This window comes from Gossypium hirsutum, chromosome A09 (assembly GCF_007990345.1).
Source record: "Gossypium hirsutum isolate 1008001.06 chromosome A09, Gossypium_hirsutum_v2.1, whole genome shotgun sequence".
Taxonomy (NCBI): domain Eukaryota; kingdom Viridiplantae; phylum Streptophyta; class Magnoliopsida; order Malvales; family Malvaceae; genus Gossypium; species Gossypium hirsutum.
Genome location: NC_053432.1, coordinates 24,224,595 through 24,242,250, shown reverse-complemented (window position 1 = coordinate 24,242,250; position 17,656 = coordinate 24,224,595). Strand labels below are relative to the sequence as shown.

At 35.5% G+C, this 17,656-nt stretch overlaps 1 protein-coding gene across 3 annotated transcripts; it reads right to left on the bottom strand.

Annotated features, from left to right (window-relative positions):
* Positions 1 to 900: 900 nt before the first annotated feature.
* Positions 901 to 6,327, bottom strand: LOC107936083 (F-box/LRR-repeat protein At3g48880). 3 transcript variants are annotated; one of them, XM_016868734.2, is made up of 4 exons: positions 6,212 to 6,327; positions 4,426 to 4,545; positions 3,210 to 3,617; positions 901 to 1,861 (listed from the first exon to the last, which is right to left on the bottom strand). In XM_016868734.2, exons 3-4 carry the CDS (start codon positions 3,566 to 3,568, stop codon positions 1,303 to 1,305), a joined length of 918 nt encoding a protein of 305 aa, XP_016724223.1. In that variant the 5' UTR covers positions 3,569 to 3,617; positions 4,426 to 4,545; positions 6,212 to 6,327; the 3' UTR covers positions 901 to 1,302. The 3 variants fall into 3 exon arrangements, with proteins under 3 accessions (XP_016724223.1, XP_016724222.1, XP_016724224.1); XM_016868733.2 differs by lacking the exon at positions 6,212 to 6,327 and adding an exon at positions 4,644 to 4,779; XM_016868735.2 differs by lacking the exon at positions 6,212 to 6,327 and having other exon boundaries at positions 4,426 to 4,714.
* Between the last annotated feature and the right edge of the window lie 11,329 nt (positions 6,328 to 17,656).

The following is a 17,656-nucleotide window of genomic DNA, read 5'->3' as shown; positions in this document are numbered from 1 at the left end:
CCTAAGGTTAAGAGCTTAGGCCTCTTGGTTAAATGGGTAAACTTGGTTTTTAGTCTTTTAAATATTAATAATTTAATTTAAACCTTTGAATAAACAGGAAAAAGTCTACTTTTGAATCCTCTTAAAAATTAATTATTTAATTTTAGCCCCTTTAATATAAAATATTTAGCTTTTAATATCTCATTCAAAATTTTATAGTTTTATCACAAACCACCGACACAGTTTGAGAGATGAATCTGCATGGGCCAAATAACCAAAGAAGACAGAAAAACGTGATCCTTAAAAAAGTTGAGAACATATAGAATTCTTTCCCACCAGTTTGGACCAGCTTCATATTTGGTATAAACAGCAGAATCCCATTGTAAGAGAGCTAATTTATGGATGACATAAGGTCTAGGACCCTTTAATTCCCCCTTTCTTTCTTACACCCTTACCCACCCATTGGTCCAAGCATACAAGAAATCTAGTAAAAGTATCATGAAAACCCCTATACTAGATAACGGATTACATTATTTCCCCTCTACTCAAAAGTTGGACAAATCAATCCTTATATGTTAGATAAAAGAGCAAACTAATATTTCTGTTATAAATTTCACCCATTTCTAGTGTTAAAAACCGATTCTTGTACTCCAATATGAGGTATATATAGCATGCCACGTGTTACTGTCTATTATTCCATCATCCACGTCAACTTTTTAACAGTACAAATAAATAGAAATTTAACAAAAAAAAAACTAATTTGCTCTTTAATCTAATGTACATATATTGATTTGTCCATTTTTTTAATAGAAGGAAAAAAATGTAATTTGACACCTACCGCAGGGGCCTCCATGGTAGTTTAATAAATCCTAGGTTCAAACTATGAAAAAAAACATATTTATAACACCATAAACCAACAAATAAAATAAGAATCCATGAATATTGATTAATGTTTTCCTTTTCAACTGTCTACAAATCCACATTCCGGAATCTACCTAAATAAAGATCCTATCATATGTAAATCGAAAAAAAGCGGACCATATATACAGTAATGAGATATAGATGCCTAATCCGCGAGCTAGACCTACAACCTTCCAAACGAAACATTATGCATGGTAAATGACACTTCTCAACTATCTGCATTCAACAACTTATTTTGTTTACAGCATACAAGGAAATACATTAACCAAAGACGGAAAGTAAGCTATGCTTCCTACCCAACCACATAAGCGCACGAGAGCTATCCATCACGAAAATGAGAACGAGCTTTTATCGAATTGTACATATCTCATCCTCGTCAATACAAACTCAAAACGGCTCAAATCAAAGGGAAAGTGAGCTCACCTCATCAGCTTTCCATACCCCTTCTTCATACTTATACCACCTCATAAGCCCTTCATCGTTTCTAGTCCGTTGACACATGATGCATGAATCTTTCATGCATGTTAGAAATTCACGTAACCGAGATGCCTTGTCAAGAACACACTGATCAAGCTCCCTCATAATTCTTCTTGGGGCAGGAGGAGGCGGTATTTCAATCAAAAGGCAGTGAGAAATGTTAAGCACTTCTAGGTTTCGCAACTCATCCAAGATGGAGATCAAGGTATCCTTCACAAGCATTGAGCAACGGAGACTTAAAACCCTTATCTTTGGTAGATACGTTATTATTGTAGCCGCAAAGAAGTTGTCGAAAGGTCCCATCACTTTGAGTTCACTGAAATTCTTGCAATTATTGGCAATTTCTTCCAAGAGATATGGAGGGTTTGCTATGCTAGGCATTGTTAGAGATTTGAGATCCTGCCAGATGCGAATAGCTTTGCATATTCCTGTTTTCTTTATTCTGTTCCAAGCTGGCATTACAAGCCGTCGGAGGCGTGGGCACCTGCAGTAAGAAAAACAAGATAATTAAGAAGAGAATTGTAATATCATGGTCTTCAAGAACCCCTCCTGCGAAGAATAAGTACTTCACATACAAAAATGCAAACACAAACAATGCGCAATTTGAGGTAAAAGTACTGTAAAGGTCCCTGTACTATAGTGCAGAGTGTATTTTGAACCCTGCATGTTTAAAAAGTGCAAGAAGGTCCTCGTATGTTAGGAAAGCAAGCAGAATGGTCAACTTTGTAACAATTGGGGAAACAAAAAAATAACTATTAATTTTATAATATGTACTTAATTAAATGATATAGCATTAATTTAATAAATGACATGTCATGTTCACTACTTAATTAAATGATATAGCATTAATTTAATAAATGACATGTCATGTTCACTTGACTCATTGTAGCTTAAAAAGCTCAAACCCTTGCACTTAAGTCGATCTGATTTTTTACTTTATTCACTGGTTAAATTCTATATTTTAAGTTTTTTAAGCTATAATGGGTCCGTTAAACATGTCACATCATTTAACTAACTTCACCTCATAAAACTAATAGTTTTCCTTTTTCAACTATTACAAAAATGATCATTTTGCTAGGACCTATACAATACTTTTACCGACAATTTGATCAGCACAATAGCAAGAAAAGACACAGACGAGATACATAAAATACCATTAGCAAATGCCTTTTTAAAAACAAGCTAAGAGACTAATACGAGAAATAAAGCATGCCAATTGATTGTTGAAATTCAAACAAAAGCATTAAATACGATCATGATACCGGTAGCAATTAATCCTTGATAGCAGGCACCCTACAAGCATTTATATGATGTATCTTGAAATGCTTTTAGATAAAAATACCATGAAAGCCCTTGTACTAGGAGTCAAATTGCATTTTGCCCCCTTTACTAATAAAATGGGCAAATTAGTCCTTATATGTTAGATCAAACAACAAACTGGCCCTTCTATTAAAAATTCTATCCATTCTTACTGTTAAAACTTGGTCTATGTACATCAACATGACGTGCACGTGGTACGCCAGATGTAATTGTCTGGTTATTCCATCAGCTATGCCAGTTTTTAATAGTAAAACTAGATGACATTTTTAACAAAAAGGACCAGATTGCTTTTTGATCTAATGTACAGGGACTGATTAGTCCATTTTTTGAGTAAAGGGGGCCAAATGCAATTTGACTCCTGGTACAAGGGCCTCCATGGTATTTTTACCTATGTTTTCTTTTCATGGAGATAACAAACAAATCCAATAAAAAAGAGGTTCTACAGGCGAGCTAGAGCTAGTTAACACTATAAAAAAACCTTGAAAGTTGTAATAAAGTTCACTAAAAATTACCTTTCAGCAGTATAGGTCAATAGATCATCGCTGACATATAGATTGAAGTGAAAAATCAAGGTCATTATGTTTCCTTGGCTGAGACTCAAAGATGTCTTCAACAAATGATTCAATGTCTTGTCAGAACGAGCATCCACATATACATAAGGCTCCAATGGAATCTTGATGAAATTCGACTTCATCATCGATAAATCAAGTGTTCTCCAAAGTAGAGGATCACAACAGGCCATACGCCAAGAAGTGCAGACTGTAGCAATGCCTGAAGTTAACTCAATGATGTCGAAAGACTGGAAGATCTTCACCAAGATATCAATGTCCAAGTCCTCCCATCTTCTCGCAACGCGGTCACTTTCTTCCATTCCACTAGCTTCTTCAATATCTCAAACGAGTTTCACAGCATCACCAAACCTATACATACAGAAGGTTAAGTCCATCATGTATACATTGACAATGATATATAACAGTCAGTACGATCGAGGCAGTATTAGCAACATCCCCTATTGAGCCAAGAACAATAAAGTCTCAAGGAAACTCATTTTCTTGATGTTTCTTAAGTAAACTCAAAATCCGAAAAAGATACTCCTAGCTGACACTAATGAATTCCACAATCTTGTCATGATTTCCATTCAAAGAAGCCTAGCAATGATAACACGAGATGCCAATCTACATGCGAATGTGAAAAGAAATTTGGTCCAAAACTACTCTTACCGAGTTATCGTGTAAGAAAGCAGAAACCAAAAGGACAAGCATGGATGTATATCACAAATACCAGTAATAGAAGGCTCCTAACTAAAATTTGGCAGTGTCTAAATAGTTTTAAAATTACTATTTCGTCTATTAAAATGTCCAAATTTCACAACCCAATTAAAAGGAATTCAAAACAGCTTCTATTTAACACCAAGAAATCTACATAAACAAGCACCCAACATCACATTATCCTCCACAAGCTTTTCACATCTTTAGCCCACTAAAATTCATGAAATAAAAAAAAATGGACACTATTGAATCCAATTCCCAGCCTGAAGTTAAAAGAAGCACCTTGTCCAGTCTAAGGAAGACAGAAAATTGTTTGTCAATAGTAAAAAAAATTCTATTACAAGATCTAAAATTCAACAATTTCTGTACAAAGACGTTAAAAGAAGAAGCAGCCTTTGCAATAATTAAAAGAAAAAAAAGAACAGAATCAAATTTAGCCAGATCTCCCATCTTGACTTACCCGGTACACGTTGATCTAGGTTTGGCCTTAAATAATCGTGGAGATTGGCTTTGTTTTGTTGCGGTCGGGAGATAGGTTTTGTCTAAATTGCTGGAGAATGAAGCAGTTACAGTCTCTTAACTGTGGAAAGAGAAGGTGAGAGAGAATCAATCAGGTGCCCTGGACTGGACGCCAAGAGCATGTGAGAGAATTACCAAAAACCCGAAATTCCAACTTACCTTATACCACCATAAATCTTCTATATTGAAATTTCAATTTACAGCCATAAACTGAATATCCTTTTACATGTCTATTAGCTTAGTGCTTCCAATTAATTACAGATTATTTCATATATAATGGATAATTTTATAACAAAAAAGGTAACTTTTTTTTATCTAAAATGAGAAGTTTGATATTTTATTATAGAAATTAGAAGTAAATTTCTATATCATCTATAAATATAGATTTATAAAAGTATTGTGAATATTTTTATTGATAAATAAAAAACATAAATCTCTTTGTTATCTTTTTTTTTCTCTTTATGTTTTTATTTTATAACATTTATTTTTATAATTTTATTAATAATTATTTCTTTTTTAAATAAATCGGTCATTTTTTCTGTCAACTGAATATTTAAATTGAGAAAATACAACAAATTAGTAGGGGTGTTCATAATCGAGTACTCGCAATTTCGGGTCCTCAAAGATTCGGATACCTAAATTTTTGAGTATTAAAAATGTTGGCCCGTGACCCGACTCTTGAATATCTTCAGGTACCCAGAATTTTGGGTACCTGTAATAATTGAGTACCCGTATTTTCGAGTCACAAAGTACCCTGATTAAATTTGTGAAAATTGTTTTACAAATCATACAATTTATAGTGATTCAAAATGACAAACTAAAGTGGATAATAGCATAATTCAAACATAAAGTTTAGAAATCCAAACATAAAGTTTCTAAATCAAATTACATAATCCAAAGATAATACTTAAAAAAAAATACAATTAAAGATAAAACATATAGTTGTGAACTCATCATCAATCATCATGGCATGGTGTGTATCTGAAACCATTTTAACAAATACTATTTGCTGAAAATTTGAACTTTTATCATAAACCAATCTGGAAAAAATAAGCTAAAAATTAGATAATTCAACTATCATAACTCAATTACTTATTCTCACAAAGCTGGTGGAAAAAGTGGACTAAATAAGAACTAAGAGAACAATTAAGATGGTCAAAACAATTAATTAAGAAATGAGTTTTTCCTCAGGGACAATATCGTCAAAACAATTTAAATTACAGTCAACAAATAACATCAGAAAAAAAGAACATGATTTATGAACAGAAACAATCCATAGGACATAGGCAAGAACAAAGTGCATTCAGAAAAAAGAAGTACAAAGTAGTCTTATATGATTAAACAGACTGCAAAATACAATCGATGAAAGTCTGATTGTCTAATACTAGACAAAGTTAATAGCAGATAATTCATCTCCTCATTTCTATAGGGTCACAACATGAGGTATAAAATGGAAACAATCAAAGCAATAATTTAGAATCTTTAAACATAATAACAGTAAATATCAAGCTCTAGCATTTACGGTTGTTACAAAATATCCATAATTTTTAATTTTCTATCACCCAAAAGATTTGCAAAGCACCATAGTGAAATAGAAAACAAAAGCTAAAACTGACTGACTAGTATACCAAAGAAAAAACAAACAAAAAAACAAAACAAAATAGAGAAGTTTGAGAAGAGACAAAGAGAGAGACGGGTAGACTGAAATATTGAATAATAGTACTTACCTGGGCTTTGAGATGACGGCGACCGGCGATGGTGAGAATGGCCAGACGGCGGGTGCCGGGTGGTCACAGATGGTCAGTCGATTGGTGGGAGTGGGGTTGACAGAGATGATTTGCATGGGAGAATTGAACGAGTGGGATAGTGATTTATTAATTAGGGTAAAAATCAGTTTGAGTTTTAACTAAAAAATGTAAATAATTTTAAAATAAAAATACAATTACACACGGGTAACTGGGTCGAGTACTCGTGGAAGTCAGAAATAGCGGCCCACGCCTGACCCGTCAACTCGTAAAAAAAGCGGGTCGGATACCCGGCCAAATTTTTTTTTTAAAGTTAATAAAACACCCGTTTTATTTTTTACTAGGTTAACGGGTTAGATATTTTTGAACACCCCTACCAGTTAGCCTTTAGATTATTAACTTTAATGGATGATCGTTAAAGTTAACTATTTGACTTTTTCTTTATTATTTGGTTAACTTAACTGTTTGACTTTTTTTATTTTATTAATAACTTTTAGGATTTTTATTTTTTTTATTTTTCCTTTATTGTTCTCTTTAATGGTTGTGATAAGTAGCGAAAATTAATAAAACTTAATAAAAAATAAAAAATAATACTATAAAATTTTAAAAAAATATAAAAATTATAAAAATATAAAAAAATATTTAAATTTTCTAAAATATAGATTTATACAAATTTTCATCAAATTGAAATTTTATTAATTCATGACATCACTTCAATCGATGATTTGAATATAATATAAATAGATAATAATTTGTAATGCTAACAATATTTATATAATTTTATATTTGAAAAAGGTATAAAATCTTTGCATACCAATTTTTAAAAATAATTAGAAATAATTAAGTCTTTTTTTATACTTTTTGAAAGTGAGAAAAAAAGTAATTAAAAATTCTCTAAAAAGAGTAATTAAGTCCTTATACTTTTTGGAAGTAAACAAAAAAAAAGTAATTAAAAATAGCCATAAATATTGAATAGATCCAACTTAAAAGCTTGAATCCTTGTTCAATAAATATTTAAAAATAAAAATATAATTGGAAAGAGTATTATGGCGAATTTATGGCATTTGTGAGAGGAATTCAGATTTTAGATCTAGGGGGAAAAGATTTTGTTCAAATTCTTTCATAAAATGGATATGGATCAGGTGATTAATGGGGCACCTTGGACTTTTAACAATCATCTTTTGGTGTTCCATAGGTTGGAGGTAGGGAAAGATCCGGTAAAGGTCTAGCTAGTGTTCTCCACATTTTGGGTGCAAGTGCATGAGTTACCTCTGGGATTGTTCTCAAAGTCTATCGCAAAACAACTTGGGGATTTTGTTCGAAAATTTTTGGAATATGATTCTAAAAGTTTAAGGAGGGGTTTGAGAAGTTTCTAGCGTATACGGGTCCAGTTGGATGTCAGGAGCCCTTTGAAGCGAAAGAAGAAGATTATGTTTACTTTTGAAAATTGTACTTATGTCACTTTTAAGTATGAGTGATTAACACCGTTTTGTTTCTTCTGTGATTGTTTAGGGCATAATGATTCTTTTTTTCAAGTAAGAATGATAATAGGGGAGGAGATTTGCGGAGATGCGGTGGGATATGTCATTGCAAACGCAGTCCAAGAGAGAGGGTGTAATGAATAGTGTTTGGCTGAGAGAAGAAGAGGAAGAAAAGATGAATGGGGGTAACATAGGACATTCGGATCTGGGAAGGGAATCCTGGGAAAGGGGAAGAAACGAGTTAGGGATGAGATTTGATCCTGTCTTGGGTCTAAACTTGGAATGAGATACGAGGTATACTCTTGGGATGGGTGGGAACGCATCAAAGGTAGGGGGTTAAGTTGATATGGATCATTATGTAGAGGAGAGCTCAATTGTAAGTGGAGATGGAAAGAAAAGACGACGAAAGGATTGTGGGAGTCACAATGTTTCAAGGGTGATAGATTCATTGGTGGTTAGGGAGGAACGACCATTGAGGAGGACTCACTTTATATTGGTGGCTGCCAAGGGGCAAGCCGACCGGTCGTAATGAAAATATTTTTCTAGAATGTTTGTGGTTTGGGAAGCCCACGGGCTATAAGGAAACTTTGGCATATGCTGAAGATGTATAATCCCCAGGTTGTTTTTATTATGGAGACCAAATTAAATACTAAAAAAAAATGAAGAATGTTTGCAGGAGATGTAGTTTTCTGAATGGCATTGAAGTTTTAGTCGAAGGAACAAGAGAGGATTTGAGTTTGGCTTGGAAGGGAGATATTACAATCACTCTTAGAAGCTTCTCGATGCATCATGTTAACGTTAAAGTTCGAGAGGTTGGGGAGAGTAAACAATGGAGATTTATTGTATTCTATAGGGCTTCAAATGCACGTAGTAGGGATGATACATGGAGTTTATTGAAAAATTTGGGGCGTTTGCATAAGCTACCTTAGCTAGTGTGTAGGGATTTCAATGAAATCATGTACTCGTTTTAAAAGGTTGGGGGTGTCAAGGAACGAAAGGAGAACGTATATTTTTCAAGAAGTATTACAAGAATGTCGATTAATGGATGTGGGATATTCTGAGGTATGGTTTACATGGGAAAGATGAAATATACTAGAAACAAATATAAGTGTAATAGCCCGAATTTCGGCCTAGTCAGAACAGTAGTTTCGAGACCACTAATGTAACACCCCGTACCCGAGACCGTTGCCGGAGTCGGACACGAGGGGTTCACAGACTTTAAACCCCTTATAAAAAATAATTTTCCAGACACTGCCCAATCTGCGTACTAGTCGTTTTAAAAATCATATCTTGAGTTTCACAACTCAAAAATCAGTTTCGTGATTTTTCCCTGAAACTAGACTCATATGCCCATCTACGTATTTTTTTCTAGAATTTTTGGTCGGGCCAATTAGTACAGTTTATTAGTCAAAGTCTCCCATGTTACAGGGATCGACTACACTGACCCTTGCGCATTACGACTTGGATATCTCCCTGCACAGAGCTTCAATACTGATGCCGTTTGTTTCTATGGAAACTAGACTCAGAGAGGAATCTATACATATATGGCGTGACTCCTAATTATATCTAGTTAATTTGTAATGAATTTTCAAAGTCGGAACAGGGAGTCCAGAAACCGTTCTGGCCCCGTCTCACGAGAACCTCAATAACTCTTAACATACTGTCCATATGATCGTTTCGTTACTTTCCTATGAGAATATATTCATTAAGGTTCGTTTACATAATTTATTAATTATTTAATTCCAATCCTACTATTTTTAGTGATTTTCCAAATCTACTTCACTGCTGCTGCCAGCATCTGCCTTTAAGGTAGACTTTACCTACTTCATAGTTTCCATGATTCAACTAGCCCTTTCAGCATAAATAGCACAAATTATGATGGTGATTAACCATTCCATACCAAATGATTATAACATTATGCTCAAACATATATAAGCCATTTTCGCATGGCTATATACATTAACCAAAATATTCCTCCGCCACTAGTCTATTTTATACATGCCATAAGATAATCCAAAACATAGCAGTACCAACAGTGGATAGTGATAGTGTGACTAGTTGCTGACGATCCCCGAGCCTGTAGCTTCGCAATGAGATCTATAAAACAGAGGAAACAGAGTAAACGGAGTAAGCATTACAATGCTTAGTAAGTTTTAAGCAGTGGCAATAGATAACAATCAAATTATAACATAGTTGTTCGTATTTTTATTTCACTCTTCCTTCGGGCATACCATCCCTTTTCCGAATACGCACATCTCATCATATACAATAGGCAGATAAACTTTCACATAAAAGTGAGCTCATGTGACATAGATATATCGTATGATTTCACATCACCCCTCACACTGATCCGATGTCACATAATCATAAGAATAGTCTCATAGATTGCTCTCGTATGCATCACATAACTACCTTATGATTTAGTGCAAATCAAGCTCACATATAAACTTGGAGTACATACCTGTTTAACCTTTCGCATTGAATATATTTATAAGCAATTCTTATTACGAAATCTTACCCGGACATAATCTCCACACGAAGTTATCGGGTCTTACCTGGACAAAATCCCCACACGTAGTCATCGGGTCCTTAGAACTCGGATATAGTACGAGCACGAAGCTTAGGGACATTAATCAGTGATAATATTCTCGCATAAAGCCTGCGGGGTTTTAACCCGGATATAGTACTGACACAAATGCCCTTCGGGACTTATCACATTTATGCACTTTCACATCCATCACATTGGCCACTCGGCCCTGTCACATATATACACTTTCACATTCATCACATCGGCCATTAAGCCTTATCACGCATATACACTTTCACATTCATCACATCGGCCATTAAGCCTTATCACGCATATACACTTTCACATTCATCACATCGGCCATTAAGCCTTATCACATATATATACACTTTCACATTCATCACGTCGGCTATTAGGCCTTATCACACATATACACTTTCACATTCATCACATCGGCCATTAGGCCTTATCACATATATACACTTTCACATTCATCACATCGGCCATTAGGCCCTATTCACATATATACACTTTCACATTCATCACATCGGCCATTAGGCCTTATTCACATATATACACTTTCACATTCATCACATCGGCCATTAGGCCTTATCACATATATACACTTTCACATTCATCACATCGGCCATTAGGCCTTATTCACATATATACACTTTCACATTCATCACATCGGCCATTAGGCCTTATCACAATTTAGAATTCACATATGGGTTTAATCAATAGCTTATAAGCAACTAAAACAAGTTTATCAAGGTTTACAACACAATCTCAAATTCAGCACAAGCTGTTTTTCCTGAGCAATAGTCACTAAATTATTTATAACTGGAGCTACAAAACTCCAAATCACTTTCCGTAAATTTTTCCTGAATATAGACTCGTATGTCTTCCATCCATAAAATTTCCAGAATTTTAGGTTTGGCCAATCAATACCAGATTTTTCTTAAAGTTTCCCCTGTTTCACTGCTTGACTAATCTGACCACTCTTCACTACGAATCAAATTTCTCATTATCAGAAATTCCTTTGCTTACACGGTTTCTTTTATAAGAAACTAGACTCATTAAGCTTTAATTTCATGTCTCATTCAGCCTCTAATTCAAATCCATGAATTTATGGTGATTTTCTAAATTCATGTTACTGCTGCTGTCCTGAGCAGGTTTATCACAATTTTACTCTTCTGACATATCCTTCAGCACTTCATAATATCATATCCATTTGGCAACATATCATATCAATAACTTACCTATACTTCATAATAACCATTAGGCTATATGCATAAAGATTTACAATAGAGTTATGATTCTTTTAATATGTGCTTAACATATCATACTCAATCACATTATAGGCTTTAATACTTAAAACTTACCTCGATCGCTAATGTACGTCAATTCCGACTATTCGACCAATTTCCCTTTTTCCACGATCCGACTTTGTTTCCTTGAGTTCTTGAGCTAATGAACCAAATTTAAACTTATCACATCACTATTGTGTAAAACCACATTCGATTATATTATAATTCGGTTAGCAAGAAATACACTTATTCCTTATAACATTTAGCTTCGAGATCACCACCTCAATCATCTCAAGTACCAAACATGCATTAATACTCTCTTTAGTACAATTTCGTTACTTTAACTAAATACTAAACATATCCTTTTGCTTATCTATACACATCCGCATTTTAACTCATACCAATCATAACAAATAGCATAATATTTGTTAACATATAAAATTATGGTTGACATTACATCATTTACTTCCACTAACCATTTAAGCATAACCTAAGCGCATACATTGCATTGACAAACCAAACCAAAATATCCAATACATAGTCAAACATATAATTGTTAATTCACTCCTTTTCGAACTAATTTATAAAATGCATTCTCAAAGCCATAGCATATCATACACGAAACTTACCAAAGATGAATTAATCATAAGCTATTTATAGTACCTTAACCAAACACAACAACTAACTTCACACATATTTTATCTATGCAAATACCAAAGCCGAATCAGCTAAATATACTTATGAATATATATATCATCATCGAAATCACCTAAGCTTAGACATCATTTCTTAATTCCAAGCAAGTTGCCGAATGCAACCTTACTAAATTTTCATGAATTCAAATCATGGATTCAATATACCATTACCATGAAATCAACAACCAAAAATTCATAGACAATTTAGGAAAAATCACATAAAATCGTAACACAAAAGGCATTCATCTAACACTTGATTTTTAAATTCTAACATCAAACTCAAATTTCTTAGCTCATCAACTCATGGCCGAACATCAATTATTCACCAAAACAAAATTTAACTCATGGGTTTTAGAGAAAATTAAGTAAGGGATTCAATGATACTAAAAATTAACAAAACAACTTGAATTTCACCTTGAATTGTTGCTTCCAAATGGCCGAAACTTCAAAGCCACAAATTTTATTTTCTTTCTCCTTTGTTCGGCCTCCAAGATGAACTACATGCATGTTCTCTTTTTTTTTTCTAATCTCAAGTTACGACAATGGTAGAGTGAGGATGAACCACCTTTGTTTTATCACCCATTTCCTCTTTTAATTATTCTTTCTTCCATAATATAAAGCCACTAACTATTATCATGCTAAAATGAAATGCATATAATATCTATCAACTATCATTATGGCCGGCCACTAATTAAAAGTGGTCCATTTGACATGCAAGTCCCTCATGTCAATAACTCATGCATTATTTGGCCACTTTAAATTTCACCTATCACATTATCAAGTCTTATCACATGGGTCCTTTCTTATAAATTAACACCGCTTTGATAAAAATCAAGGCACGAAATATTCACACATACAAATTCCACATACAATAAGCACAGAATATAACATCTAATTATTTTTGTGACTCGGTTTCGTGGTCCCGAAACCACTTTCCGACTAGGGTCACTTTAGGGGTGTCACAACTAATCCAAAGTTAGAGAAAGTATTTTATTATTAATTTTAAGTTAAAACATGTTTATATTAGTGCATGAAAAATTTGGTGAAGTATTTTAGTGATTTCATGCTTAATTATGAAAAAGGACTAAATCGCATAAAGTGCAAAAGTCCTATTTTGATAGCTAAGAGTGTCAGATAGCTAGAGAACCTAAATTAGAGATATTTAAAGGGAAATTAGACCCTTTAGAATAGCATGGCTGGCCATAGGAGACAAAGGTGGTCAAAAGTCAAAATTTGGTGAAATTAGGTGTTGAAATTGAATAAAATAAAAAAAAATAGTAAAAAGTTGTCATTTTTTTTCATCTCTCTCTTTCTTCTCCACCGATTTTTCTCCAAGAAAATATCCATGGAAGCTTGAAAAAAAATTTCAGCAACTTAAAGCCTTTGCAAGTAAGTGATTTGAAGGTTTTTCTTGAATATTTTTGTACTTTTAGAACCCTTGTAACATAAGTTTTCAAATGAGGGGACTATTTTGCAAAATGGTTGAAAGTCTAGGGTTTTACCATGAGTGTGTTCATGTTTCTTTCTGAAATTTTATGGAAGAAAACGAGTTATAGTAGTGTAATAAACAACTTTTGTGAAGTAGTTTCCATGAAAACCCTAACTAAGGACCATTTTGCAAAAGTTGTAAAATAGGTGATAAATGTGTGAAATAAGGATAATTTTGGGCTGATTTTAGTATAAAAAGTGATCGGCTAGGTTTGATTAGTGAGAAAATATGATAAAAATCGATTTTCGGACCTAGGGGTAAAATGGTCATTTTATAAAAGTTTAGGGGTAAAATAGTCATGTTGCCCAAATTTAAATTTTTGAGTACTTAGATTAATAAAATGATTAAATTCATGAATTTTTATCATTATAGATCAAGAATTACAAAATTTGGGCGAAGACCGGGGAAAAGCCAAACTAGTGGAATAAGCCGAGATAACAGCCAAATTTTGAATACCGAGGTAAGTTCTATGTAAATAATACAATTTCATTGTTATTACAAGAGTTTAAATTGATATAACATAAATTGCTTAATTTTGGTAATGAAAATACTTGATGCTAATTGAGATAATAGAACTCCTGGGTGAACTTTAAGGACAAGTCAGATGTTCGTGCCATGACATTTGGGTCATTGGTGCGCTAGTGTACGATATGTCTGGGACATGCATTGGCCACATTGTAAGAGCCATTGTAAGACCATGTCTAGGACATGGCAACGACATTGAGACGAGAGCTAGTGTAAGACATGTCTGGGACATGCATAAGCCTCGAGATGGAAGCCAGTGTCAGACATGTCTGGGACCTGCATCGGCCATGAGATGTGTTAGTGTAAGAACATGTCTGGGCCATGGCATCGGCATGGAGATGTAAGAATCAGTGTAAGACCATGTTTGGGATATGGCGTCGGTTTCAATTTTGATAGTCAGTGTAAGACCATGTATAGGACATGGCATTGACTTGTTGGATGCGCCAGTGTAAGACCATGTCTGGGACATGGCATCGGCATTACACCCTATGTTTGAGGCTTAATGAATATCTGATAGCATTCCAAGTGGTTCAACGAAGAGAGTCACAGTTTAAGTTGAACAAGGAAAGTATAACCATGTTGTGAGTGGCACAGGTACCTATTTGAAATGTATGAGATGTGAGCTCAATTTATGCTATGTAAAATGTATTGGCTAGTGACGAGTAAGTTGTGCTTATGCCTACTTAAGTACTATGAGCATGATGGTGAATGGGAAAGTTGTTGTTATATTTATTGCATGCAACTTACTAAGTTTTATGCTTACCCTATTTTCTTTCCATTTTCGTATAGTTCCGCTTAGTTAGCTCGTGGATCAACAGATGTCGGAGGCATTGATCACACTATCAATCGAAGCACTTGGTATAGTTAGATTTGTTTATTTTGATTATGGCATGTATTGGACCCTGACATTATGATTCTGTGTCATTGCTAATTGGCCAAATGTGTTGGTTTACTTTAGCATTTTGATTCATTTTGTATAAGGCCATGAAAATGGCTAAAGTTAAAAGTTGTTATATGAATACAAGAAGTTATTTCGTAAATGGGTAATTTATTGGTTGTTTTAGTAAATATGAAATATGTAAAGGCTTTAGATGTGGTTGTTGGATTGAGGAATCATATTATGATGATCTTTCGCATGATGGATGTTGTTATTTTGTGTTTTAGGGTGGCAAAGGCCTTGGTAAATAACCCTATGTTGTCCACACGAGTAGACACACGGGCGTGTGTCTAGGCCATGTGTGACATACGGCCAGCCCCATGGGCATGTTGTCTGGCCGTGTGTCCCCTGCACGTAAAAATTTCAAGTTAGTATGCATAGTAGTAAACACACGGGCAGAGACACGGCCGTGTGTCTCAGCCATGTGGAGGACACTGCCTCTTGCCACGGGCGTGTGCCTTGGCCGTATCCTCTTATTAGATGCTGGCGTCAGAAACAAAATGCCAGGGTTTTTAGATACGGGCTAGGACACGGGTGTGTCATGGCCGTGTGAGGGACATGGGCCATGGACACGGGTGTGTGTCAGGCCATGTGAAAACCCCTGTAGGTTCGAATTTGGAATTAAATTCACACGGGTATGGGACACGGGTGTGTCCCTAGATGCTTAGGCCGTGTGTATCACACGGGCCATCAACACGACCATGTTATAACTACCACACAGGAGTGTTGCCCTTGCACACGGGCATATGCCCTGTTCTAAAAATCATTTTTATTTAGTCAGTTTAAGGACCCGGGTTGGTTCCGAAGGGTTTCCAAGGAAAGTTTGAGGCCTTGTAGGCCCACTTTAAGGAGTTTAAACAGACTTCGAAAGAGTTTTAAATTTAATCAAGTCTTGGTGACTTGCAAACGAATATATGCATGTGGTGAAGTATGGTAATACCTCGTGCCCCGTCTCGGCCTCAGACTCGGGTAAAGGGTGTTACATTTAATGGTATCAGAGCATAGTTTAGTCTGTTCTAGGACTAATCTAGCGTGAGTACGAGTCTAGCTATACATGCCATAACTGTATATTGATAGTATGATTACCCTTCACGAGATAAATTGTGTTTTATTCATGTAGTAAATGGATCCTGACGTAGCTACGGCAGATGACGTGGAAAGTAATGCGCCAGCTCCGCTGAAGGGACTGTGCCAGTTGATAGTGGGCCCATGACGATGAGTCAGGGCGGAGGAGCTAGAGAAACTTACCTCTATATGATGGACGCGTCGTATTCGGAGTTCATTCGTGCAAATCCGAATACTCCACCTTCCCCACCTCCTTCGATTCCTCAGTATGCCCCTGTAGCTTTACAACGAGTGGATTTGGTTAGGAGAGAGAAACCCCCAGTAGATAAGATATGAAAGCAAGGGGCCAAGGAATTCTGGGCTAAGATTAATAATGACCAGGAGAGAGCAGAATTTTGGTTAGAAAATACCATTAGGGTATTTAATGAGTTATCGTGCACGCCTGAGGAATGCGTAAAGTGCACAATGTCACTCCTATGAGACTCAGCCTATCAATGGTGGAACACCCTTGTGTCGGTTGTACCAAGGGAAAGGATTACATTGGAGTTCTTCTAGGAGGAGTTCCGGAAGAAGTACATTAGTCAGAGGTTTATGGACCAGAAAAGAAAAGAGTTTTTAGAGCTGAAGCAAGGCCGTAGGATAGTAACAGAGTATGAACGTGAGTTCGTGTGGCTCAGCAAATACGCTACGGAGTGCATGTCTACCAAAGCCATCATGTGCAAGAGATTTGAGGATGGATTGGATGAAGACATTCGATTGTTAGTTGGCATCTTAGAATTGAGGGAATTCGTGGTGCTCATGGAGAGAGCATGTAAGGCTAAGGAATTGGCCAAAGAGAAGAGAAAAGCTGATATTGAGTCCCGAGACTCAAGGAAAATATAGATGGGGAAATTACAGCAGACCTCATCTAAGAGATCGAGAGAGTTTCCTACCCGATCCAACGCGTTAGTAGGGTTCTCAAATAAGAGCAAGAACAAGCATAATACGGCTTCTAAAGCTTAGACCACTTCTATCGCGAGTGTCGGTAGTGCTCGGCCAAATAGGCCAGAGTGTTTACAATGTGGTAGACGCCAATTTGGTGAATGCCGAACGAATGAAAGAGGTTACTTTAAATGTGGATCACTAGACCACTTCATCTGAGACTGCCCTGAATTAAATGAGAAAGAGAAAAAGCCAGAGATGAGGGCGAGTAGTGCTCCCTCGAGGGGTAGATCACAAAAAAACTTGGGCAGTGGAGCTAACAGTAGAGGTGCCCCTAGAGATTCAACTGTGAGGGCCGAGGGTCGTGCGCCTGCAAGGACTTATACCATATGTGCTCGTAAAGAGGCAGAATCTCCCGATGTGATCATAGGTACCTTTTCTATCAACGATATTTCTGTTGTTGCTTTAATTGATCCA